The sequence below is a fragment of the Thermobia domestica genome, chromosome 10 (assembly GCF_964235325.1).
Source record: "Thermobia domestica chromosome 10, izTheDome1.hap1.1, whole genome shotgun sequence".
NCBI lineage: Eukaryota > Metazoa > Arthropoda > Insecta > Zygentoma > Lepismatidae > Thermobia > Thermobia domestica.
Window position 1 is genome coordinate 44,375,293 of NC_137463.1, and position 27,543 is coordinate 44,402,835.

Here is a 27,543-nt window from a genome sequence, read left to right on the forward strand (position 1 = left end):
GTAGCGGATCGCAGCTGGTGCCAGACTGAGGCTAAAGCATGCCCAGGTCAATAACCCAGCGGCAGCGGGGGTGGGGGAACACGCGCTAGCGCAAAACGTGCTTTACTTTCCGAATGACCCTCGTATTATTGTGAGGCATGTGCTAAGTAAGGTGCACTGTCAGTTTTCTTCAAACATATCAAGTATTCTATGTGAGCAACTTGCGTAACACGGCACACATTACACGTAACACAACTTGTAGTTTGTCTCCTACCAAACCTTTTTCTCGCATGTTGCGGTCAATATGAGCAATTCATTTCATGCTCGCTTCTGACTCTTATCAGTAGAAAGTGCAAACACTGCGTGGAAACTAAGCTTCGAAAGTTAACCTTTCGAAGCGCGTTTATTAGATTTCACAGAATAAATCTCTGAAATCGAGTCCATCATTTTGATTTGCCCTGTATGTGCAGCCATTGGCCAACTTAACAGCTTGTATTTGTTTCTTTCATATATAAGTAATTTTTATTTATTGTTCTTTTTCCAGTTCTGTTCCTACAAAGACGAAAAAGATATCCTTATTTGATAGTGATGGCGAAGAGGATTCGCTATTTGAGACAGTTACTACAGATAAGAAAGTGTCAGGAGAAACTCAGCGACCAGTAAAGCCTCAACTCAAGATTGAAAAGGAAGAAGATATATTTGTTCAACCACAGGAAGAAGTATTATTCGATACTTCGAAGCAGCAGAAAAACGTAGATATTTTTAGTGATGTCCAACCCACCAGTAGCAATATTAAGACTCTCAAACCGCCTCAGAAATCTCAGGTTCTTTCTTTATTTGATGATTCAGATTCAGGTGATGAATTGTTTTCATCTGCTAGTTCAACCAGCTCAAAGTCGTCGAAATCAAAATCTCAAGGAAGTATTGATATTGTAGCCAAGAAGGAACCGGAAAAACCACGAAAGACGTTAAAAAGTCGAGATTTATTTAACGATGACGATGTTCTGTTTGGAGGTCAGCAGCAAGATGCTCCGGATATCGATATTTTTGGTACGAAAAGTAGTAGTGACAGGGATAACTCAGTGAAAATTTCGAAAGAAAACGTTAAATCGGTGGATGACAGTTCAAAGCCGAAAGATGTTGGAACTCCTGTTGATTTGTTTGCTGATCTCGACGAAAACGATATATTTTCTAATAAACCAAAATCATCATCAATAACTAGTGATATTAGATCTGAAATTAGTACTCCCAAAACGACACCTCTGTCGCGATCATTGTTTGATGATTTAGATGAAAGTGATTCTCTGTTTTCGGATGTATCAAAGAAAGAGACCTCACCTTCAATCCTTAATAATAAAAATGATAAATCATCACTTTTTGATACAACGCCTTCTGAAGATATATTTTCCAACACTGAAGGTGATCAAAGTAGTGACAGTATTTTCAAAGATAAACGTAGTACTCAAAATCAAAGTAAAGAAGTAACATTAGCACCGAAACCCGAACCACCAAAAACATTAAATATCAGGAAGACAACAGATTTGTTTGGTAGCGACGAGGAAGAAGATTTGTTTGCTATCGGTAAGAAAACTCAGTCAAAATTGCCATCTTTCAGTGAAGAACCATCATTGATCAAGGATGATACTGTAGCGCAAAAGTCTGACGACCTTGATGGAAGCCAGTTGTCGTGTGTTCAGGCTGAAAGTAGAGCGAAAAAGCCTATACCTCCTCTACCTACAGATAAGGTTTCCTCTGTAAAGACTGATGTTGTACGAACTGATTCTCACGATGAAAGCTCAACGGAAAATAGCAGGAGTACTAACCATGGTAGGTGATTTCTTTTTATCATTTGAATAAGTTTAAATGTTGTACTGAATTCGCATAATTTATAAGGACCAACAATACTGTACAGAGTGGTCCAAAAGTAGGTATACAGCCCTATATATTTTATATATGTATACCTACTTTTGGGCCACTGTATTTCTGATTGGGTTACAGTAGTAAAAGAGAATTTTGAAAAATGATGCAGAAATACTTTTTAGGAAATTTAATTTACCAAACCTCCTGTATTTTGTCCATCCCCTCTATATATTGCATTAAAGATTAGGTATATGTATGCCCCTGTCTATTTTATGTAACCGTGTAGGTTCGAATATCTGAAAAGCAAGGTTACAGAGTTCGATTCTCGGTGCAGTCATTCTCGATCTCATACAAGATACCAAAGAGTTCGTATTAGATACGGTAATATATTCCTGCACCCAAATATGCTTACTCTAAAGTACACTAGTTCGATTCCCAGAATGCGTCTCAATAGAGAAACAATATAAGGGAAAGGAACCTCACAGCCATAGGTTCGTGTACTGATAGTGGTACGTGACGAATAACAAGCATTCCATGTTTCCATCGGAAGACATTTCGCATATATGCTTATTTTTTCCGTTTTATATATATATATACACACATATATATGTGTGTCAATTTCATTTGTTCACTGTGCAAAAGTGGTAGGAGATAAAGCCGTGCAATTTGATGTAACTTTAGACGAAGGACATAAGTTTGGTTTCGCCGTAGAAGCATGTCACTTGTACTAAAGATTGAAGAGATATAGGGTCAAAGGTCAAATTTCGATTTTTTCTTTTTGGGACTGCAATGGTAAATTCTGAAAGAGCCTGAAAAAAATGTAAATCGAAGTGATAACAAAGAAAAAGCTGTATGGTATGATTCTACGTCGCAACTGACAAAATATTCGTCATTCAATTGTCAAGGTCAGAGGTCATGGTCAGATCAAGGTCACAGGTCACCTTGAATCCCATTTGAATAAACTGAAAACAACGCAATATCCGTATTAGATCATGTTAAACATCAAAATGAAGCTGCGAAACAAGCTTCATTTTGCTTCCGGGAAGATTAATGTTAAACTTTATAAACTTATGTAACCATGTTCGTGCACACAGATTAATGTATTTCATATTCACACGTTTCCGTAAGAATGTATAACTTATTACAATATTGCACAAGTCGGTATCACTATAACTTCAGGACACAACCTTTTTTCGTAATATGATTAAGATCGACGTATTAGTAGTAGGATTTTCATATCACAATTTGAGAAATACAAAAATATAAATTTCAGAATATATGTTTTATATTGCACATTTTTATTTTTTTAAATGTTACACTTGAATACTAACAACACTTGCTATATTTTCAAAATTATTATGCTCCTAGTAGCGCACACGTATCACCGCCGGGTTCATTTTCCGGTGGCAACATTCGGTCAATAAAGTGTAGAGGCTTTTTTAGGTCACTCATTCTTGAGTGATGTTTTCCTGGGCTGTCCTCATTCACACCAGGCAAATGCCTGGTACCCCGGAGGGTACCTAATATCCGGGTAGTGTGATAGCCAAGGAACGTCATCCTTCATACATGACAGCCTAACATAGCCACAAATGCTCGAAAGCCCTGAAATCCAATTTCCAGTCCTTATCCGACGTATCACCGCAAAAACACCGCAATACACGAATAGTCCGGAAACGATACACGAAAAATAGTTGAATAGATTGCTGGAGATGTGCTTTCTGTAATCTGCATCATTAATACTTTATATATATATATATATATATATATATATATATATATTTTTACATGTACAGGAGCAACACTGATTATATTGTGAAAATTTCACATTTTTGAATATTTCACCACTAATTTTTTTTCTGATGTCTTAGCGTGTCCTATTACTGGGTATCTATCGGTCACGAAAGTCACGAATGTCACGAAAAAGTCACGAAATCAGAAAACGGTCATGAAAGTCACGAAAAAGTCACGAAATTTAGCTTTAGGGTCACGATTTTTTTTAACTGTACAAATGTAAGTAGGGTACACCTCGTTTGCGCACAGTTTTCTCCCAAAGATCTACGATAATCTGTAGTTGATTGACAGCTGATCGAAAAGTATAAAATCGTGGTTTTGCGCACAGTTTTTAAATGCGACGTTGCCAAATCTCAATATAATCATGCTTAAGCAAATCATGCAGTTGCGCACAGTTTCAATACTTTAGAAAATCTTTGAGTTTTACGTCCCACGGTTATGCCGGTTAGGCTAAAGGAGACGGTGATAATGATAAATGAATGAAATGGTGGAATGAAGAAAGTGGGAGGAAACGGGAGAACCCCGAGAAAACCCACGCACACGGTGTTTGTCCACCACAAAGTTCACTTGGCGGGGCCTGGGATCGAACCCGGGACCCCAAGCACCAGAGGTGAACGCTCTACCACTGAGCCACCGCGGCCCCCTCAATACTTTAGAGAATAAGGGTAAATATGAAAGATACGAAAGAAATATTCAATTCTGCTGTTCAATGTTTATTATATTCAATTCTGCTATATGGTATATTTTTTACAACTTTAGTCCTTGAAATTTGTGTCCTACAACTTTAAGATATTTCATTCTCGAAACTTCGCTGTGTGTGGAGTTTTGAAAGTACCTGTATAATTTCATGATTTGTTCCCTCCTTTGAATTTCTTCTTTCCTTTGTGGTTTCGAATCACCTTTCCGTACCGAAGCGATCTTCATTTCAAGTAACACTGATACTACCTTATGGACATCAGGTGCACTAGAATAGAACTGGCTGTTGTAGTGACGGTGGAAAGATTCTGGTCCATTTGTTGTCCTAGGTGCTGGAGATGGTTCACAAGCCCACATCACTGGAGGGTACCTGAAAAGAAAAGGTAATCATGAATATCATATCCTATCACCGTTTAATTTTTTATTTTGAAATAATATTTTGATTTCCAGAACTGCTATAAAGTAGAAACTAATTTTCGGATCTCATTTCATATAATACTTTACTATTTCCGTACGCTATTTCTATATTCATGCCTTTAATTTCTCAAACGAGAATGCTTCTAGCCTATATACTAGACAGTTTTTAATTACTTTGGTTGGAGACCCTCTACCTCTTTAATTTTCATATCTATCATTCTTTAATAGTTAAAACTAAGTTAAGTGGTTTTCCCCGGGTGTAAGCCACAAGGTTGCTATTGACCCCAAAATTCATTATGTCTTTTACATTTATCAAACCAGAATATTACCTGCAATTATCTTCGATGTAGTTGTTCAGCACATAATCTGGAAATCTAAATCCTTTAGTGTCAGGTGCCACCGAAATCAGATCAGCAAAGGCATCTGGTACTTGCTCTGGAGATAAATACGGGAGTCCAAAAAATGTCCTTAGCCAAGAACCTAAGAAGCATAGAAATTAAATTGAGTTCAATATTGCTGACTTTTTTATGGATAGTTCACAACTTAAATTTCCTAGAGTAGTAGCCACAAATTCATATTTAGAAGACATAATCTAATGTCATGATAGTAGAGTTATTTCAAAAGTCCACAGCTTAAAGAAGTAACTATAAAACCGAAAATAAAAGTAACTAAGGCACAAATCATAATGGTACATACCTAACTGTGACTTTGAATCTAAATAGACACTACGGAGATCGCTATCACTTTGTATCTTTCGCCACCATGCTTGACCTAGGTGAAACCTGCAACAACGAAAATCACAGTCTGGGAACATCACTCTGATAGCTTCTATGGCAGAATTTTCAAAGTCTGTGTAAATATATCTGAGTGTCACTCTTGCGTCTAAACTGATAACTATCTTCCACATATCTTCGTAAGTCTGTTTCTTTTTTTGGCAATAACGCGAAGCATAGAGGAACATAATATCCATTCTTATAGCCGTGAATGGTATATAGCTAGGCAAAATGTTGTGGAGGAAATGCAAATGTCCCGTTAGCAAACAATTCCATGTCCTGGAAATCACACCAGAACCTGAAATGAAAAAAGAATAAAGGAATAATAATACCGAATAAGAATAAAGAACACATAGAAGCGAAACATTTTCTTCACTAGGCCTATATAGAAACAACTATATAAAAACAACATCAAAATCATCAAACAACAACATCAAAATCATCAAACAACAACATCAAAATCAACAACAACTAAAAAGGAACACATACCTTATGTTTTCATTGCATGTAAAAAGGACTATTTGCTCTGCTTCATTGACGTACAGAAACCTTTCTCCAGCCATAGTTATATCGTTCGTTCTTTCTTTCAATTGTTGAATAGCTTCGGTGATATCTTTTGGCTTACTGGGCATCTTCTTCCTCCGAGATCGATACATTGCTTCTCTGCATGTTTTCATAACCTTCTGATCAAGCTTGTTCAAGCTTGTCATTTTTGAAATCTCCTTTCTTATGACTTTATTTGGCCGTTCGTCAAGGCATCCTACAGCACGACGTTTACAGTTTTCCCTCAACAAATGCCAGTTAACATTTTCAATACACCCTTGATGATTATGCTCCACTCCCTTCTGTAATATCCTGCTTTCAGTACCATCAACTTCAATTGTAGCCGAGCATGTTTTCAAGGTACACCTGCAAAATTAATGGTTTGGTGTAAGTAATCAATCATTAGTAGATGGAGCAATAGTGAGCAGGTGCCTCACCAAAAGGTCTATAGATTAACTCTGCTACTTTTGTATGAAAATGTATTCAAAACCGAAAATGTTCGAAATCTTAGAGTATTAAGTTAGTTTACATCCACTGCTTCATTACCTTACTTTAGCCAGTGGAGAGGCACAGTAAGCTACGTTTAAACTCATGGATTATAAACGTCAACATAGTCTGTAGAAATTAAAATTGTTCACAAAGCAATCTGAGAAGAACAAAAGTTTCTGCTCTCACCAATTTAGTAAGTCTACTTTAACTTACCTCCATATTGATCCTTCTCTTCCTTCAGGGAAACGATGATATTTATAACCTCCCATTATTATGCATGGTGCGCCTGTCTTCGTAGTTGATATCTCGAAGTCCATACTGTCATCTCACTTTCAACAGATTACAATTATTTTCAGTATCCTCCAGTGTATATATTCATATCTGGTAGTTAACAAGTTCCAGAGACACAGCAAGTGGTTCCTGATTGGTTACCGCCAGCCAATCCCGTGACAGCTACCCAAAGAGAGCTACAAAAACGAACTTTTAATTAACGAGCTACTGCCAAGTGAAAGTCGATAATTAAAAGTCCATTTTTGTAGTTCTCTTTTGGAAGCTGTCACGGGATTGGCTGCCGCCAGCTGGAGATAACCAATCAGGAACCACTTGCTGTCTCGCTATGTATTCTGTTAAAGTGAGTTAGTGTGTTTGAAGAAGCCAAGAAAAATAACGTAGTTGGAGTTACTTAGGTAATTTAATAAATTAGTTTATTTTATTTAATCAAATAAGTCCTGTCTTGTTTTACAAAAAAAAAAAAAAAAAAAAACTGCAAAATATATTGTATATTAAGATCAAAGAATGAATTGGCAACGTTGCATACCATTTTGTGCGCAAAAGCATTAAAATGATTATTTGTTTTGCTTCTTATCTGCATGGAATGATAAGCTGGAAGAAAGTGTGCGCAAAAGCATTGCACCCATGTAAGTACAGATTGGAAAATTTTGTTCTATAAGACTTCAAAATTCACCACCAAAACTGTCTATGGTCGGCTTTAAACGCTACCAAATCGCAAGCAAAGTACGTTTCTATCGCATGGATGAAAATTCGGCCTAATTCGCACCCAAATTCGCTCTTGAAAATGTTAGAAAATTTTATGAGTGGTAAAGAAAAGGTCACGAAAAAGTCACGAAATTTCATTTTTGAACTTTAGTAGACACCCTGTAGGCTAATATCGCAACAAGCACTTGTTGCTCATTATCGTTTGTCTTCTCACCAAACGCTATAGAATACATTAGTAAGAGCGCATGAGCAGACGACATAAGAAGAAATGGGTCCACATTTCTATTGGAAATATTAGCATTAGTGTCGTTAAATTACGTCCACCTATCGGAAATATTAGCATTAATGTCGTTAAATTATATCCACTTTAAGTAAAATATGTAGTTTCTTGATTACGGACAGCGAAAAGATGATTTTAAGATTAACATATTCACAACTGAAACAGTAGCGTAGTGTCCAATTTAAATAAATACCTCTGTGCAAAAATGATAATAACTTCAAGTTGTTTGTTTGTTTCAGATAAAAGCATATCTCCTCAGCGAAGTCCTTTGAAGAGTCCAGCACAACTTGCTAAAGAGCTAAATGTTAATCCCTTAACGTTGTTACCTGGTGCTAAACCTCCGATGCTTGGAGAAAGGGAGAAGGCAGTCAGTTTTGATGAACCAGCAACCACAAATACTTTACATAGTGCTGGCAAGGTAAAGTAATTTACCGGATACGATTGGTATTGGATAAATATCTAAATTAATAAGGAAAAAGTTTATTTGGTGAAAAGTTGATAAATTGCTGCCAATTTTGGTCATGATATATTTCTTTGATTTTTAGAAAATTTATATATAGCGTATTTAGCTGTTTCATTTAGTTAAAAAAAAAAAAAAGTGACCATACCACTTCAAATATACATGGTAAATAATTGATTTTAGGCAGTGTATTTTCTCAGTGACATACTAATGACGATCAATAGCTTCATGACAGTTGGTAGTAAATATTCATTGAGTCGTGATTCCAGCGGGTGTGGGTCGATATAAGACCTCCATTGACTTTTTTCACTCCATTAGTCTTGGTCTAAAATCTTTCCACACTTTATTCTTTGTTAATACATCTTTTATACTTCATCTTGTTCCTTAGTACTGTTCTTTGGACTTAGTGGTGATTTCTTAAGACTTCCAAACTATACTATATGCATAGTATGAGAGGGCTTGATAGAAAGGCAGTGACCGTCAATTCGTCTGTTTGTTGACAGGCATCAGAAGCGAAAAGCAGTTTTGTTTGGAATAGATTTAGCGTCTAAAAAATAAGTTCCATCTTCTCCATTAATCTTCTGTTCAATTGGAAATGGTAGAAATCAACCGTTTCCGGTTTCACCGTTGATTGCCGAGGAACGAAAACAGTAGCGGATAGCGGGAAGCAGGGTTGCTTTTTATGCATTCAGTACCTCAAGAATACGTCCCGTCTTCGACTGTATTCATCTTTCAACCGGAAGTGGTAGAAATCTGTCACTTCCGTTCCAATATTACTTCCCATAAAGCAAAAATGGTAATAGGAAGCATCAAGTTTTTCATATAGAATAATTTGACCTCAGCTCTTATTATTTTGCTGTAACCTGTACTAAAGTCCGCGTCACTCGAATTGGCGCCAACCAATAAGCTTGCAGTGCGCTGTTATTAAACCTTCAGTGAGGTATCTAATCATTCGTAAATGATCATAAATATGAACAAAATTAATTACGAAAGATTAAATTCCTCACTGAGGGATTGAAATCAGCGCATGCGAGCTTATTGGATAACGCCATACGCCAATTCAGGTGACACGGACTGTAGTACAATTTCCGGTTTCAATATTCATTCCTACATAGTAATAGTTGTGAGAAATAGCGAGAAACTATTTTTGATATGGATTCAGCGTCAAAAGAACAGGTTCCATCTCTGATGTTGCACTTACAGATCTTTAGTATTGCAGGTCTATCTTACTATCTCACTGTGTAACGAAACTCGTATGTTTTGATGTTACTTTCGTGTAGTAACCTGTTAGAGTTGTTACACTTGATTACGAACTTAGCTTAGATTTTGCTGTTTTTTTTTTTTTTTTTTTTTTTTTTTTTTTTTTTTTTTTTTTTCGGATACTCTTATTGTGTGTGTTCCTGATTGGTAGTTTTCTTACATGATCTCGTGTTCTTTCTAGACTGTTTCTTGGGAATCTAATTTCCGTTACTAGGATTCTGCTGCACTGCTTTTTAGTCGTCATGTTTCAGCAGTGTATATCATTATTAGAAACACGATTTTATGGTAAATAAAAATTCGTAATTTCGTTATACAAATATGCGTAAAGCGGGATAAAATCGGTGAATAAAAATTCAATGTAAGAACATTATTTTCCTTGGCAATTACAACTAGTTACCTTTTATTTCACCTTAATTTCCACTCATCAATTATCATGACATGAGCTCATGCATGACTATATTAAACAACATTTGAGTTTCTAAAAAATAACACTCCGCATTGAATGAAAGTGTCATTTAAAGAATAAAAAAACACGCACACGGAGAACATTAATAGAAAAATAATAACTTTAGTGTTTACAGCAAATAACATACAAGTATTGTTTCAGTATTTTGTGTTTTAAAATTGTTCTTTTGTCGGTAACACAAAACAACGATTTCTTTTTGTGAATATCGCTTTCATTGTGCTTCACACAAGAATCGCGTCGTTTCCAGTGTAGTCTAATATTACAAAATTTACACATAACTAGCTTTTGACGTGCATCAAAAACGTAGTAACATGATATTTAAATTCTTGTGCTCTATCAAAACTTGTGATTTTCGGCATTGTACCGGTTGCTTTGCTGTTCAGAATTAAACGAGGCAAATCTGGGACCACACTCGTTGCAGTCTAGTAGTTTGCCTGTAGCCCAGAAAACAGACAAATTGAGGGAGGGTTGGCGCCAGACATCCGGCAGTCCCGTATTTCATTGTAGACAAATGACGAACTAGTAACGTTTATTCACGGTCAAGTATGCAGAAGGGAGAAGTAATGGTAATGAATAAATCGTAAAAGAGTCGAAAAATTGTCACTTTTGCGTAAATTTCGTGTAATATCGAGACTTGTTGCAAATTTCGCTAATTCGACACAATGTCGCGTTTAATCGCGAGCGTTTTATGGCCTAACAAATAGTGAAAAATATATATATATAGTTTAGGTACACAACATTTTCATACAAAACATACATTTCGCGTTTTCGTGTGTCACCAAAAAATCGTATCTCTAATCATCATGAATGTGTATTGTATAATATCATTTTAGCTTTCCTAGATATATTCTGATCCCATTTCAGATATTTTGGTCAAATCTCCCTCCTTGCTACAGTGTCTTAACCCTAGAAAGACCAAGGGGGAGTCAATTTTGCCCACGAGTTCTTTTTTATTTAGTTTATACGGATTAATCTGTATTCAGATTTTTTTTTGTTGTTTCTTTTGATAAAAGGTTTATCTTTGCTTTTTTTCTTCAACTGCAATATACTGCATTGTTTTTTTGTATTAAAAAAATCATGTTGCAGATGCGAGCATGGTCTTTCTAGGGTTAATAATTTCTTCTCTCATTCAACCATCTCCAATCACTTTTGGACCTCGATACTTAAAACTTTGAGGTTCTGTTTTCAGTGGTTAGCCTTGTATTTTACATGTATGTCTTGTTGATGTTTGTTTCTTGAAATAATAAGAGCCTTGGCTTATTTGGAAGCCATATTTCTCTCAACATTTGTCCGAAGCATATATAAAGGTAACTAAGAAAGTTATGTTGCTTTTTGTGGAGCTCTGTGTTCAATTGGCCCTCACACCCTGAGTTGAATGCGAATGGAGATAAGGCGAAGGTCAGTTGTTGGTGTGGGTATATTAAACATACTACCTGGTTGTGGCAGTTCAATTACACCGTGAACTTGGTAAGGACAGAATGAACATGGGACCTCACAGAGCGTTATAAAGACGTGTATGCCGTACGAGTTCAAACTAAGGTCAAATGCCGCTACAGCGGGGAGGAAAATATGCCAGGCCGTTTGTGAGGATGTCGTGACTACGCGGACAGTGCAGCGGTGGTTTAACAAGTTTAAGGACGGTGACGAAACATTCGAAGACTCACCATCTGCTGGAAGACCAATACACATACAAAATAAAGAACCTCAGGCAGCAGTTGAGGTAAACAGTGGTCAGACGTGAGGAACTGGGACTACAATTCAGTGTGAGTGGAAAAACCATTCGGCAGCACATCCATCAACTTGGGAAGCACTAAAAGTTGGATCGATGGGTCCCACATGATTTGACTCTGGGCCAGAATTCAACGCGAGCAGATACCTGTGTTTCTTTGCTGTCTCGTCTGAGGAAGGAGCCATTTCTGGACAGGGTGTTGACTGTGATGAGACGTGGGTCCTGTACGAAGCTCCCCGGCGCTGTCATTATTGGTTAGCATTCCATGAACCGGTACGAAAACAGCCGAAACTAGCACTGCACCAGAAAAGTCCTCCTGAATGTTTGGAGGACTGCTCGCGGCATCGTTCAACGGGAGCTGCTACTAGCTGCATCAATGCAACTATATACTGTCAGCAGTTGAGGATGACCCGGAACATCATTCTACAATTGCCTTGGATGGGAAACACTACTGCATCCGTGTGGCTCAGTGGTAGAGCGTTCACCTCTGGTGCTTGTTGTTCCGGGTTCGACCCCAGCCCCCGCAAAGTGAACTTCGTGGTGGGCAAACACCGTGTGCGTGCGTTTCCTCGGGATTTTCCCGTTTCCTCCCACTTTCTTCGTTCCACCATTTCATTTACTTCTCATCACCACAGTCTCCATTAGCCTTGCCGGCATAATCGTGGGACGTAAAACTCAAAGATTTAATATTTTTTTACTATTGCATCCGCCATACTACCCGGATATTGCACCGTCCGATTATCACTTGTTTCATTCCTTGGACAATCACCTTAAGAGGACGCCAGTTCAAATCCCTAATAGAAGTGCAAAATGGACTTGATACCTTCTTCGCTTCACGGCCCACAAAGTTCTACCGCGATGGAATCCATGGTCTTCCAAAACATTGGTAGAATGTCGTTGATGCTGATGGGGACTATGTTTGACCTTCCAGGTACGTCTTAGGTGACATATCGATGTCCGAATGTGGTGGGTGAAACAGCGACAGAACTTTCTTGGTTACCTTTATAGTTGTCTTGATACTTCTTAGGTCTCCTCATATCAGAATATCGGCTACGAATACAAATATATTTCTATTCTTTTGTTCTCCTTCTAACAGTACCTTTCATAATATGTTGCATAATGTAAGAGATACTATACTGCGTCATTTCGGATCACATTTCACTTTAATACATTTATTGTCTTCATTACTTATCTGCCCTCTCCACTGATAGTCTTCTTAAGAGTTGTTTGATCCACGATATTGGTTTTTCTTTCTTTTTTCTTTTCTAGTATGCTCTGCTGAAATTCATTTCATATGTGCTTCCTAGGTACTTGTCGTATGTTTCCTTGAAATCCATCCATACTATGAACAGGGCTCATAGCGAGTCACTTTTTAAACTAAAGGTTACTTTTTTTCAAGTTGGTCACTAAAAGTTACTTTTATACAAATTTGTCACTAAAAGTTACTTTTTTGGAAGGTAAAGTGACTTTTTCGTGTGATTTATGGTTTGCATTTGCAGTTTGCTAAGAAAAATATAAAAATAAATGGAAAAAGGCAGAAACTTGTTACTTATTACTCTTCTGAAAGCTTCAGTACTTGCTGCCACATGTGAAACAGTCAGTTTTATTTTCTCACTTCAGCTTTTATTCTTTCTAAAGCACAGTGAATGGTTGGTGGATGCTTAAGCTCTCAAGGTGGGTTGATGAGAACCTTTCTGTGTCTGTTCTTTCTTCTATCATAATAGTCTTTTAGTTTTCTCTCGAAATAGCTAACGCTCCGCTCAACGTTGTGTGTGCGTTTGTATGGTTCATCTTGTTCGTCTTGTGTTATGCTTCTTGTATGTTCTTCTTAAGAGTAGATGATGAATTTGAATATTTCATGGCTTTGAGAACTCTCAATGCTAAGTTAAATATTATGTCTGGAATGAAGAAATTCGGAAATAGGCCAGAACTGGTTCCACTTACTCAGAAGCTTCTTACATCTGCTATGTTTTCTTACCGTAACTACAAAACATACTTAGAAAACCTAAGAAAGGAGGAAGCTCAAAAACAAGAAGTAAAGAAGAAAAGATGAAACAACACAACAAATAAAGAGAGAATGGAGATGAGGGAGAAATTGACAAAGGAAAAAAGGAGCATAATATGATTTTGGTCACTTTTTCGTGTGCTTTTGGTCACTTTTCAACTATTTACAAGGGACCAGACCACTATGAGCCCTGTACGAATAACTTTTTACCGTCTTTCCAGCTTCTTTTCATTTACTATCTCAGTAGAAATATCTCATATAAGATCTGTTACTTATCTTGACACATGTTCGGATCAATTCTGTCTTTCTTCGAATTCAATCATGGCACATTAGCTTATTTTATTTCTAGTTCTTACAATATATTTGTCCCTCTTTTTGAGGAGTAACGCGATTTTTCCCTTTCTTTAACTTCCCGTTACCCAGGGACGGATCCAAGGGGGAGACGATTGGGGCGATCCTGGATCCGCCCCTGCCGTTACCTTCGTTTTCTTACAATTTTAATCACTCTGTAGAGCCATTGTATCCCACGGACCTTCTGCTTGTTATATTTTTGTCTCTGGTTGTAAATATTAAAAAGACCAACTATCAGAATATGAAGTAAAAACAAGCTTAACATCTTAATTTTTGGGTAATAGAAATTTGCTTGGACCTTACTTGTTTGTATTCTTGTATTCAGATTCAATTGAAGCTGTTTATAACATTATTCTAATTCGTATCAAAGGCAAACGAATCCAGATTTAACGTTGACTGTTTGTTAGTAATGTAATATGACAAACACATTTTTTTCTACTTGTGACTAAGTTTTGCTAAGAATTTTAACCTTCTGTAAGTGTATTTGGATATACTTATGTCTGGCCGAAAATAATAACAGGATTGGTTGTTGAAATTGTCCGTAGACCAGTAATCAGAATAGGTATCACAAAGCACATAAGAAGGCTGAACAAAATTGGGCTAAATGTTATATGTGTCAAAATTACGTATAATCTTATTTCAAGCGCCCTAGTTCCAAGTTTTTATTAGTTACCGGTGCTTATTTTTCGATAATCGAGGACTACCACCTTCTTCCGAGTTATCTAGCTAGAAATGAAAAAAGTTCTTTTGTATGAGTTGAGGTTAAAAATATGAATGACTCTAAATACCTCTTAAATCTGTAAATATCTGGATTAAACTTACAGAAGCTTAGTGTTATTTTTGTTTGTGCTATTGTTGTCTTTCTTTATTTTCTTTCTGTTGCTAGGTCATAGTAGTAACCAACTTTTAAATTAAAAATTCATTAAATGCACAATATATATGGCACAAATTTCACCAACTAGTTCTGAAAATGGTTGAGGAAAGTTGTAGTTTATAGTATTAATAACCGATTTCCGTGTGAAATTTTCGATTATTAGTATAATAAAGTACAACTTCGTTATGCCTCTAAAACTTTCATTGGTACAGTTGCATCAGTGTATGTCATTTACGTTAAACTATTGTTATTAAATATATATATAAAAGATATATGAAAACTGTTTATAGCCCATGTTATGTCGAAGCCATTAATCCATAGTAGCTATGTCCCTTCTGATCCGTTTTAAAATTACAAAGTCAGATATTCGTGGTGTCATTATTTACGAGGGCCGTCAACGAAGCCTGTTTTTTTTTTATTATTATTTTATTTTATTTTATTTTTTTTAATTATCGTACATAGCGAAGAAACGTTGTTGAAACAATGCCGCATGATAAAAACGGATCAGCTCTGATTGTTGGACAAAAATAGTAGTTCGCTCGAGCATGGATCTGTGCACAGGGTACGAGCAAACCATACCAGTTTGACAGTCGCCTACAAGCAAAATGGAGCCGATTCGTGAAGAACAATATACTTTTTTAAAGTTTTACGTTCGTTTAGAGAAATCCGGCGTAAAGCGTACATATCGTTGTAGCAAGCGTATGGTGATGATAATCTGCCTCAATCTACAGCGCTTCATGGTTTAAGGAATTTAAGAAGGACCGTGTTTTAAGAGCAGAGTAAGCCGGTCCACATGCTTCAGTAACAGAAGTAAACGAAACGAAACCATGATTAACATAGTTGCCGTCATTGTTCGTGAAGACCGACGAATAACAATTGACAGACTTGCAGACATGTTACACATTTTCCATGGCAGTGTGTTTTCGATTCTGCATGACCACTTGAACATGAGACTGCTTTGTGCTAAATAGGTCCCAAGATTATTGACTCTTGAACGAGTGGAGGTGTGTAGGAACTTCAGCGTCTGATAGTGTAGCATGAGGATGCGCACCTGAATTTCATCAATGCAGGTGAAGAGACTTGGCTTCACCATTGCGACCCAGAAAGCAAACAGGCCAGGTCAGTATGGAAATCACATGATCCTCCAACGAAAATGGCCGGCATTGGATCTTTGTGGTTGGTACCTTCATAAATTTTACTCAACATTTGGCTCGTAGAAATATTTAATATGTCCCCCCACCATCCATCTTCCCCAGACTTAATTCCCTATGATTTTTTTTTCTTTCTCTGAAAAAGGAGCTAAGGGGAAAGCGCTTTGTTTTTTCAGAAGCCGTCGTGAAGAAGGCTGAGGCTGTTTTGAAGATGTGTACGTGTTCCAGGACTGGCAGATACGTTGGGCAAAGTGCAGTCAACTCTGCGGAAACTACTTTGAAAAAGACCATACCAATCTGGACCCAGACTGTTGTATTCCATAATAATAATAATAATAATAATAATAATAATAATAATAATAATAATAATAATAATAATAATAATATAAAATAATAAAAACTCAGTCTGTTTTGACTAGCCCTCGTATATATATGTTAAATTTTATCGTATGAAACCTTTATAGTATTCAATGAATGAATGATTTTTCCTTCTTTTTTTCCATTAGGAAAGAGTGAAAATTCAAGTAAAGAGAAGACCCCCTACAAGGAGAGCTCGGCAGGAAGCGATAAGGAGTTCCAGTGTTGACATGGAAGAGCCACAGCAGACTCTTGAAGAACGTAAAACGGAAGTTCCTAGTAAAGACATTGTTGATAGGGGTGTAGCTGAACTTCCCATAAAACCTGTATTGCCTAATATTGTGACAGATCCTACAAGTGAACCAAATGAAAAGACGCTTTCTAGTCAAATTCCAGCATCATCCTTGGTGTTTCCCGGCAGCAATCCTTTGTCTCCCTCTACTGATGAAGAGGATATGTTTGATGTTCCTAATGTGCAAGATGCAAGTGATGAAACTGAAAATGACAGCTTGTTTTCAGGAGGCCCTGTCATTTCCCCATTTACCAAGACGACTGCTGATATATTTGCTCAGAACGATACACCTTCCCGAGGTCTGTTCACAGACTATGATCCTGGTGATAATATATTCGGGAGTTCTACGAAAAGAATTGATCATTCTTCGTCGAAGCAGGAAAACATGAAAACCCAAGTTCCCAGTTCAGTAAATAAGAAAGAAGAAAGCAGTTTGATCAAAGACGATATATTTACACCTTCACACGGTTCTAATGATTTATTTGGGGATATCGAATCCTCAAATGATTTGTTTTCAAGTCAAGTGCAATCTAGTGGTGTAGTGAATAAACAATCTAATAGTAAATTGAAAAGTTCATTTAGTGGAAGTTTGTTCGATGATAGTCCGGAATCAGATAATCTGTTTAGTTCCTCAGAAAAGAAAACGGTACAGACACCTTCGAAGACAGTAGAGAAAAAGCCTAGTGTTGTTGTTGAAAGTAAAAAAGACCTTTTTAGCGATGATGATGATGATTACTTGTTCGGGGATAAGTCGTTAGTGAAAGGGACCCAACCTGTGGTTAAAAAACCTGCTGCCACGTCTATTTTGCTAGACGACGACGACGATGATGGTAAGTTACTTTGAAACACGTAGATGTTATAATAGTTTTTGATTTAACACACAAATAATTAATAATAATGTATTTATAAATACATAACATCTCGACCTGCTTTGCTGTTTATTATAGAGCTGTATTAAGGTTGTAATTAATTATAGCATTTATTCCATATTATTTAACAAAAGATAATTTAGTAATTAAGCAACATGAACACACTGTATATAACCTACAAACAGGTATTACCGTTTACTTTTAGGACAATACAATATTTAACAAACATGACCGCCAACCGACGTTAACAGACCGCGTAGCCATATTTAAAGGAGCAGTTCCAAAAGTGCTCAATTTTCCCGTTTACGTTGCGCGTATACAATTTGGTGTGGGAAGAGGTCATGGCCTAAGACCTGCACATATAAACAATGGTGGCCATAGCTCAGCAAGAACATGGCCAAAAATAGTCAACAATACAATGGAAATGACCATAAGGCGTGCATTAGTTTGATTTTTTTTTTTTTTTTTTTAACGCCCAAAAGAAGGGGCGCGCTCCGTTGAGATTTTATGGAAGTGAGACTACACATTGAGCTCTACAAGCACTTTAAGTTTCATCGCATTCGAGCCTGCGGAACAAGGAAATAAACCGAATCAAAGTCACCAAAATCGGTGGACATACAGTCCGCACCAAAAAACCAGCAACATGAGCATGTAAGTTTATTGTAAAACTACGCCTAACAGTCCAGAGAATCAACATAACATCTAAGTAGCACGAATCACGCAGGAGAAACCTCGGCGTCCTCCCCTGCACACTTAATTTGCAGCAATAGACTTCGTCGTTTCACAAGAAACTTACATGCTCATGTTGAAGGTTTTTTGCTGCGGACTGTATCATTTCCGATGCTCAAACTGGCTTAATATGAGGCAAACACCTTACCTTCTTCGTGCACATATCCACTCAGGCACAGTAATCGGTTAAAGTACTGCACTTTCGTTTTATACGATCCTGTTCGGAAAGGGGACGATTGCATTATAGGATATTTTTGTCAATGTGTAAATGGAGCACGGACAGTTGGATGTTGTGTCCACGTCATGCTCATTATTTGGTACTTAGGAATGGGCAAAGCAATTGCACCAAGTCCGAAGACATGTGCATTCTTGGATGATTTATTTTATTCACAAGAAGACGAATCTAGGCTCTTGGACAATAACGATGAACCATTCCTGTCAGAGGATGAGAAAATCGACAATTGAACCCTTTTGCATTCTTATTTATAACACATTTCATAGTACATGATAATCACATCAACTACCTGAGAGGTACTGGGAGTGAAGGAAACCTTGTAGTTCAACTCAGGTAACACATCAATCATTTTGTACCTTTCAATACCACGTGTTACGCTAGTGCAATGATCAGTTTTTTTTTTCTTTTTTTCTGCGAACATCCCTGTTTTTATAGATATGGAGCATAATGTGGGAAATCCTAACTACCATTCAATTCCACTTATTTCATCTGTAGCAATGCCACTCAGCGGAAATACGACACACAGTTACGGCATGCTCTTCCGAGAGATTTGCCTCATATCAGCCAGTTTGAGCATCGGAGATGGTACGTCCCCTGACTTCGACCCAATTTGTTTCCCTGTTCCGCAGGCTCAAAGTGCGATGAAACTCATAGTGTTCGTAGAGCTCCATGTGTAGTCTCACTTCCATAAAATCTCAACGAAGCGCACCCCTTCTTTTGGGCGATATAAACAAAATATGTCAAAACAAATGTGCACCTTACGGGCATTTCCATTGTATTGTTGACTCATTTTTGGCCATGTTCCCGCTGAGCTATGGCCACCATTGTTTATATGTAAAGGTCTTAGGCCACTACCTCCTCCCACACCAAATTGTATGCGCGCAATGCAAACGGGAAAATTGGGCACTTTTGGAACAGCTCCTTTGAGCGACAATAACATATTTGTGTAGTTACAAACTAAGTTAATTAGCAAACTTAAAAGACAATAAATAAATAAATAAAATACATGAATAAAATGTAAACGAGTTAGAACTTTTAACTAAGCATTATTTTAGCCTATAGTGTACAGAAAGTCGAAGGCTTGGGCGTAAGAACTACTAAAAATAGCAATAATAAATTAATGGGGAAAATCTCAGGCAGTTGACTTTTCTTTATTAACGAGAGCTCTAAGAATCTCAACATGGTTTTAAGGCGAATACTTTTTGTGATCTTCCACTGAGAATCGAGCCTGGGCCTTTTTTTTTTCTTTCCCTTTCCTTTTTACTGAAAGATCTCTGTTGTTAAACACTACTGTTGTAAACATTACATTACACATTATACCACGGAGCTACGAACTTGTTTTTGCAAGTATACTGCGAGAAAGATCCTATTGATTCTTAACTTGAATTAGAGTTTTGAAAGAAGCCGATTCTCGTTATTCATTTTCAGTATTCCAGAATTCATTTCTCTAACTTTCTGAAATTCGAGGCCGCTTCCTTCTTTCCCTTTCCTCGTATAGTGTGATCGCCGAGGGACATAATCCCTCATACGTGACGGGTTAAGATGGCCATAGATGCCGAAGGATGACGAATCCTAAATGAACAGCTGGAGTAAACATAAAATTATGTAATTGAAATTATGGTCTAAGCATATTGCGATGAAAATGGTCAGTTACTGTTACCTTATATATATATATATATATATATATATATATATATATATATATATATATATATATATATATATATAGATAGATAGGTATATAGGGTCAGTGAGGGTAATTATGAGACACTGCCTATGGAGGGTAATTATGAGACACCACTCACAGATCTTCAACCGTGTACGATAAATACAAATTAAGAGCACAGGCATTTAGTAATATCCTTCACAATGCTGTGTCTACATTTTCAAGTTTGAATTTACAAAAGTTTGGATGTACGATTTTTTTTTTTTTTTAACAAACTCATTCAATAAAATTTGTTTTGAAATTTGAAATCCTATCATTAACTTTTATATTTACTCGTGCAGTAAAATCACTATTGTGGAACCAATGGGTGTTGGTGGAAGCCTGGTAGGTCAGCAGTTACAGGTTAAGTCGAACTTATCCCTTGGCCTTTTCTTTCAGAATTACAAAGATTTTTATTGTTGTATCTAATTTTGCTAATACGGAGGGTACTTATGAGACGCATGTTGGAATCTATCTCTGTATCCTACTATGTTAAGTTTCAAAATAGCTGTATTCTGTAGTTTAGGTACTCCTATAATCTTATTTCTTAGTAACTTTCAAAGTTATAGACCTACATTATTTTGTTGAAAATAGCCTAGGCTGCATATCAATATACTGTACTAAAACATAAAGAAATAGAAGTAACCTAAGTTGTTTTTTTTAGTAAACAGCCTAGAACTTGGTCTAAATTTGTTTCATAAGCCTGTTTTGTAACCTGAATCTATCTAATATAGCCTATCAGCCTACCCAGCCAAATATTTGTATATCTTTATGTAATAGACACAAAATAACAAAGACTTCTTTGCCTCACAATTGCACTCCTTCACAGCTCAATATCACATACAGAAAGCTGGGGACAGCAGGTGTCTCATTATCACTCTTCTGGAGGGAAATTGTGAGACAGCACAAATTTGATATTTACTCATCAACTTATGAAATGACAGGAAATTTCTCGACAGCAAATTGTTACTCTATTGGCACCATAAACTGCTGCCTAGGTTAACTCCTTTCAAAACTAATGTAAACTGAGTAACGTGGGAAAGTTGTGGAAAAGCTGTCTCATAATTACCCTCACTAACCCTATATAGATAGATAGATAGATATCCTGTATTTAAGTCCATGTATGAACCGGAAACCTATCGATAACGTAAGAAAACGGTACGGCGCTGTAAGATTCCGTTAAAATACATGTTTTCAGAGTGCCTTTAATACAACTATTCTTCTTCATCTGCAGATCTGTTTGGATCAGCGAAATCGGCAGAAGCGAAGAAACCTCAGCCTAAAGTTTCTCAGTCTAGGCCAACGCCAGCTGTGAGAAAGACAACAAAAAGTACATCAGAAGACTTGTTTGAGGACCCTCTCATGGTAATTAAGAAGTAGTAGTAGTAGTAGAATGTGAATCCATTCTCCTCGGCTGTGATTATAGTTTTTTATGCTACATGCTATATGATAAACCAACCAACTACTGTATAAGCGAAAGTAGTTTTTTCTTTCTCTAAAATTAGGAAAGCAACATATATATATGTTACCATCGTTTCCATGTATGGAGTTTGTCATAATATTTCTCAGGTTTTTGGAAAACTATGAGAAAGAAACAGGTTATATTTTGTTATTGGATTTATATTTAAAACAAATAATTGCTACAAAGTTTCCAAGATTTTTGTATGTCTAGATTGACACAATGTGTTGTGTATTCTTAGTCGTATTTGAACACGAAACAAATGTGTTCAATGCATAAATAATATACGGATTAAAGCACTCATTTCCATACTTTGAAAGTGAATAAGTATATAGTTTAATAAAATAACAAGTTTGGAAGTTATGACCAGCAGATTACAATTGCCGAACATTATACATGTTTTCTATAGTCCAGTATGCTTTTATGCAATTGATATAAGTTATTACTATCGGCTGTTTCAGTTATTCCAAGATACGCTTCAGATTTTGATTATAGAAATAATAATAAATAAAATAAAAGCATATATACACAGATATATATTTATATTGAGCGTATTATGAACATTTAGTAGTATATAGATTTGTACGTGAAAGCATGTAGATTTGTATATGAAAATAAAATTTGGGCCATGTTTTTCAATTGTGAATTGAAATTAGTTCAATTTGTATATTATATAAATATATATGTACATAATTGTTAGTCTTCCACATAGCAACTCAATTTGTAAATGTATTGTAGAGATACAACAATGTTATTTCCTTAAAAGGAAACTGAAAGCATTCCAGAAGAAATGATAATGCTAGGGAGAGAAATAAAAGGTTTTGGTCAGAGTTCAGTATCCAGTTTAATACATTGTTAATTGATTTTTCTGTACGTATACAATATCGAGGTTATGAAGAACGGGACCTATTACCTATGTGAACCCCGTGCCACGCCGCATCTTGAGTCAGGTGTAATTGAAAGATGGGAAGACGACCGTGTCAGATCATTTCACATAGAGCAGGTTTTTCTGATTACACACTTGCCTTCCAGATCACAGGACCATGCCTTCCTCTAACTTAAAAAAATATTTGTACAGCGTGATATAGAGTTAATTGCAATCAAGTTTAGTACCCTAGAAGAAAATTTCAAGTCAAATGGAATATTTTAAATTAATTTTGATAAAATACTTATTTATGCATTAACAATGTTCTAAGAGCAGTCAACACGACGCAATTTTTATACTGGAAATGTTCAGAACAGATGCGAAAACCACCATGTCAGATCATCTCAGATAAAGCATTGTTTTTTTTCATTACACGCTCGCCTTCCAGAGCTGGATTACAGGTTTACGTAGGTAATAGGTCTTAACTTAAAAAGTAGCTTAAACTTAACTGTAACTTAAAAAGTAGTTGTGCAACATGGTATAGAGTTAAATTACAATCAAGTTCAGCACACTAGAAGAAAATTTCAACTTACATGAAATATTTAAAATTCATTTTGATACAATATTTATTTATGCATTAACAAGGTTCCAGGAGCAGTAAACACGACGCCATTTTTATACTGGAAACGTTAAGAACAGAAGATGGAAGTTAGAACTGAAGCTTTACTGATGTTGTGTTGAATAGAGTTTTCGAGTTAACACCTAGATTAATTTCACGTTGTCCAACGTTTGGAGAATTGACTATATTGTTCTCATTTTCATCTTATTCAGGAAATTTTTGAAATGTCTTTAATCAGCCAGTGATTATACATTTAAAGATCGCATTTCAGTGTTTCGGCGGTGGTATTAAAGTAAACCAAGAAAGCTTCACCAAGATGGACAGGCGCGGGATTCGAATCCGAGAACCCACAGTTATGAGGTGAGGACACTAATTGTTCATCAGTGCCTGCTGGATTGTTTTAAATTTACAGTAGGCTTTAGAGGATTGTCTTATGTGGTTCGAGCGATGAGAAGGTAAAATTTAAGTACTAAAATTCATTGCGTAATGTTAGCTAAGAAAGTCCATGATTGCCAATCTTTAACCAAGGATCTTCCTTCCTATTAGCGATGCTGTAATCTGTTCATTGCTTAATATATAATTTCTTGTGAAGTATATAATTTTTTTATATGCATGAGCGGACATGAGACAACAGAGTGCAATGCTAAGTCGCCTAAGTACCTGGTTTTTAAATCTTGTCCATATTCATTTCAGCAACGGTTGGTCATCTTCAGCACGAATCCTTAAATAAATTACATTGCTTTGTTGACTTATGTTATCACAACATTCTGGAAATCGTTCTGGAAGTGTGAAGCTACAAATCAACTTTAAAATTCTTTAAAAGAGTCGTACTGAATTATGAAGTATATACTGACAAGATTAAAAAAAACAGGGACTTACATCAGTTCAGTCTTTTTGGTATTCAGTATGCATCTTATGAGTTCGTTAAGTAAACACAGTACAGTGCTCATGAAGAAGATTTATTAAGACATATTTGTTTATTACGTGGGATTTAATAAATGGTATGAACATAAATTTGAAATGTCGAGCTTTACGTTGAAGCGTTGACCTTTTCCACTTTCCGAATAATTAATTTCCATAAATCTAAAAAATCTAAAACTGTCATATTTCGTATAATGTACAAGAAATTACTGGACGTTAGAAAATATTTCAAGTCCCAGCAGTACTAATATTATATTTATTTGAGCTCCTCCGTGGCTAAGCGGTTGGCGTACGTGCCTTTGGCCTGGGAGGCCCGGGTTCGATTCCCGGCAGGAGCTCATGTGGTTCGGATTCCAAATTAATCAGTTGGTCCACGTCTCATATAGCCTCGCTGCTGAACGGGACGTTAAACTCAAAATCAACTCAACTCAACTAATATTATATTTATTAACACACTCTAAAATAATCTTTTGGTAGCAATAAGGCAACCATTTACAAATTTACGTATGTAGCCATTGACGAAGGTAGTAGTATATTTTATATGCAGGTTGTATATAATACATGCAATTTTGTTCTGTGATAGACTGTACTAATAAATAATATTCACTGTTTGTTTTGTAATGTTGAGAATAGTTTACAGTATATTCGTTTACAATATATTCTTCTGGATACTTGACTACTGGCCCACCTTTATATGTATATATATCCCGTTTGCTGTCTGTAATATGCAATTGTTATTAATGTATAGATTGTTGTTTTTGCATGTAGTGCATATATTCTTTTTGTTAATTGTACAAAAACAGAAGAAAGAAAAATAAGCTGGAAATTTACATGTTGTTTTATTGAGCTTGATTTCATGTAGTCTGGAACCAATGCGAATCTGATAAACAGCACATGTGTCATATTTACCACCACTTTTCACCAAACTTTTTCGCACGTGTCAGTATAATTATTAGGATCCAGTGTATATTGGTGTCGACCCTCTCCAAGAAATGATTTCACCCCGCTTTTCACAGCGTACATCTCAGATTTTAAAATTGTCCTATTGCGAAGTCAATGAGATTGAAGTCAGATGACCATGTGTCCATTCCGCAGAATCACTTCCTCCAGTTCAACATTACGAAATATCGTCCCACCTCCATGTCATCAGAAAATAGTTCATTCATTGCGGCCATTTATATATCTTCTAAGAAAACGTGTAGAAGTGTATTCAACAGATCGGATGCAACTCACGAAGAAACTACAAATGCTGGGGCATTCTTTTCAATATCAATGATAACCTAAACGAAGTGCGGCATTTCAATACATAAGAACTGAAATCATTATTTCCACCGATATCAGCCGCAACAAAGTAACATTTCTACCGAGATGTCATCAGATTCAATAGTAGAATGACGTGCATTCATCATCAACAGATCAGGGATTGAGGCTGACTGATGGTCGTTACAAACCTATTCCAAACAAAAATGACCTGAAAATATCTTTGACATAATTTCTTGGGATTGTAAGTCCGGTTGTGAACGAAATTGCGAGTGCCGAAGACTTTCTAGACGAGAACGATGACACAGAGGAGCTTGAACTATAAGCAGTGCCAGCAGTGTGCAGTTTAACAATACATGTTCATTAATTATTGTTCTTACTGCTGACAATTATTGCTTATAGTCTTATGCTCAGTTCCATCAATCGAGGAACAAGATCGGATAAGATAATCTGTTGATTATTTTTATCTTTGGATCGGTGCACCGAGGGTTAGTGAAAAAGGATTATCCACGAATAATCTGAAGTTGCATAAAACTATGACGGTCACAAAATTGACGTCATACAATATCATACGTTTGATTGACTAAAACATGCGGTAACAACTGAAAACTGATTCGCGTAGCATGTGGTAACTTTTGGTACTAAATATAGAAAGAACAATAACTTTTGGTACTAAATATAGAAAGAGAGCGACTGAAATTCACTCCTTGGTAAGGTGAATATGTCCTAATGCTGGTGAACAAATATAAACATATCCTTTTAAAAAAATCCGTATCAAATGCTGAAAAAGAGGCTGTATTTCTGATATTTCAGAATATATAGGGGTGCACAGTTTCATTTTATAGATATGTACGAAAGCGTGGGAAATCCGGGGTAGGTTTCCAGCGGGAGCTCTCATTAAGCTATAGGTCTACTTCTCACATAGCTTCGCTGCTGAAACGGGATGCTAAACTTTAAATCAAATCGAATGAAATATGAGTAATGTATTATATCTGGTGGAATTCAGATATTGAAGAAACGTTAAAAAAAAAAATAAAAAAATCACACTTGTTTTTCTACCTTTCAAGCGACATTTTAGAGCAAGGACGGGTTTGAGAGAAATAGTTCCCTTTCCTTACATAATGTTTTGCTACAAACTACGCTAAACTTCACACAAATACTCTCCTCTCTTAAATCCAACGTACGGCCCTTGCACTTAAGTGTAGGATAGGGTAGGAAAGAGTAAAGATTTAAAGTAGCATACGGTAGGTAGCGTAGAGCAGTAAAGGTTAAGTTAGGTCATGTTAGCTCAATATTTAACTATTACTAGTTTTACTAATTGGTGGTGGTACGGTAATGAAAATTTGACATTTTTAAAAGAAATTTTGCATCAGGTTATTACATACGGTAGTTAAAAAAAGTTACTGTTTTTGGTGAAAGTACGTTAGCATTCCTTTTTTGTTTATTTACGATTAGTATTGCACCAGCAAGCAACAGTTTTTATTATAGAATCGGAATTTGCAGAACGTGCCAGCAAATTTAATGTAAGGATAGGAGCAATTCTAGTTTATGAAATACAGTTAACTATTTCGATTTACTGCTTCATTTTTTCTTTCTTTTCATTCTTATTACTACAGTATTTAATGTGCAAGGACATATTCAACTCCAATAGAGCAAAATTATAAAGATGCAAAATACCAATAGGAACGATGCAAAATACCAATAGGTTTGTTAAATGAACGAATGAAGCAGTGTATGTCATAATATAATTGAGCCCAAGAAAGTAGCATGCAATAGGATAGAATCTTATAAAGATAATCACCGCAAATATGACATAAATTTAACCTACTATGTCCATCTGTACTAGGTGGCCATGGCCACTAAAAACGAAATCTTGTTTTAATGTGATTTCCTCAAAAGTAACCGGAATAACTTTTTATCTCACAAGGTACATTCGCAAAGTGTCCCCTCGGAATTCGTGTAAAATTGCTTCAAATGCAAAGTTCTCCGCGGCGCAATGTGTATTGTACTAATTTTAGCGGCCCATGCCGGTAATTTGCATATTTATGGGCCTTCATATATATCCGGAATTCAATCATACACTACTATAACGCGCGGATACAAAATTGCTTT

At 36.3% G+C, this 27,543-nt stretch overlaps 1 protein-coding gene across 1 annotated transcript in view; it reads left to right on the forward strand.

Annotated features, from left to right (window-relative positions):
- FAM21 (Family with sequence similarity 21) overlaps positions 1-25,001 on the forward strand; it is a 77,225-nt gene extending 52,224 nt beyond the window's left edge. The window contains exons 12-15 of the mRNA XM_081728082.1: positions 524-1,806; positions 8,064-8,242; positions 16,627-17,599; positions 21,542-25,001. Coding sequence (XP_081584208.1) covers positions 524-1,806; positions 8,064-8,242; positions 16,627-17,599; positions 21,542-21,687 — 2,581 coding nt within the window. The 3' untranslated portion in view covers positions 21,688-25,001. The remainder of the gene's footprint in view (positions 1-523; positions 1,807-8,063; positions 8,243-16,626; positions 17,600-21,541) is intronic.
- The last annotated feature ends 2,542 nt before the right edge of the window (positions 25,002-27,543 follow it).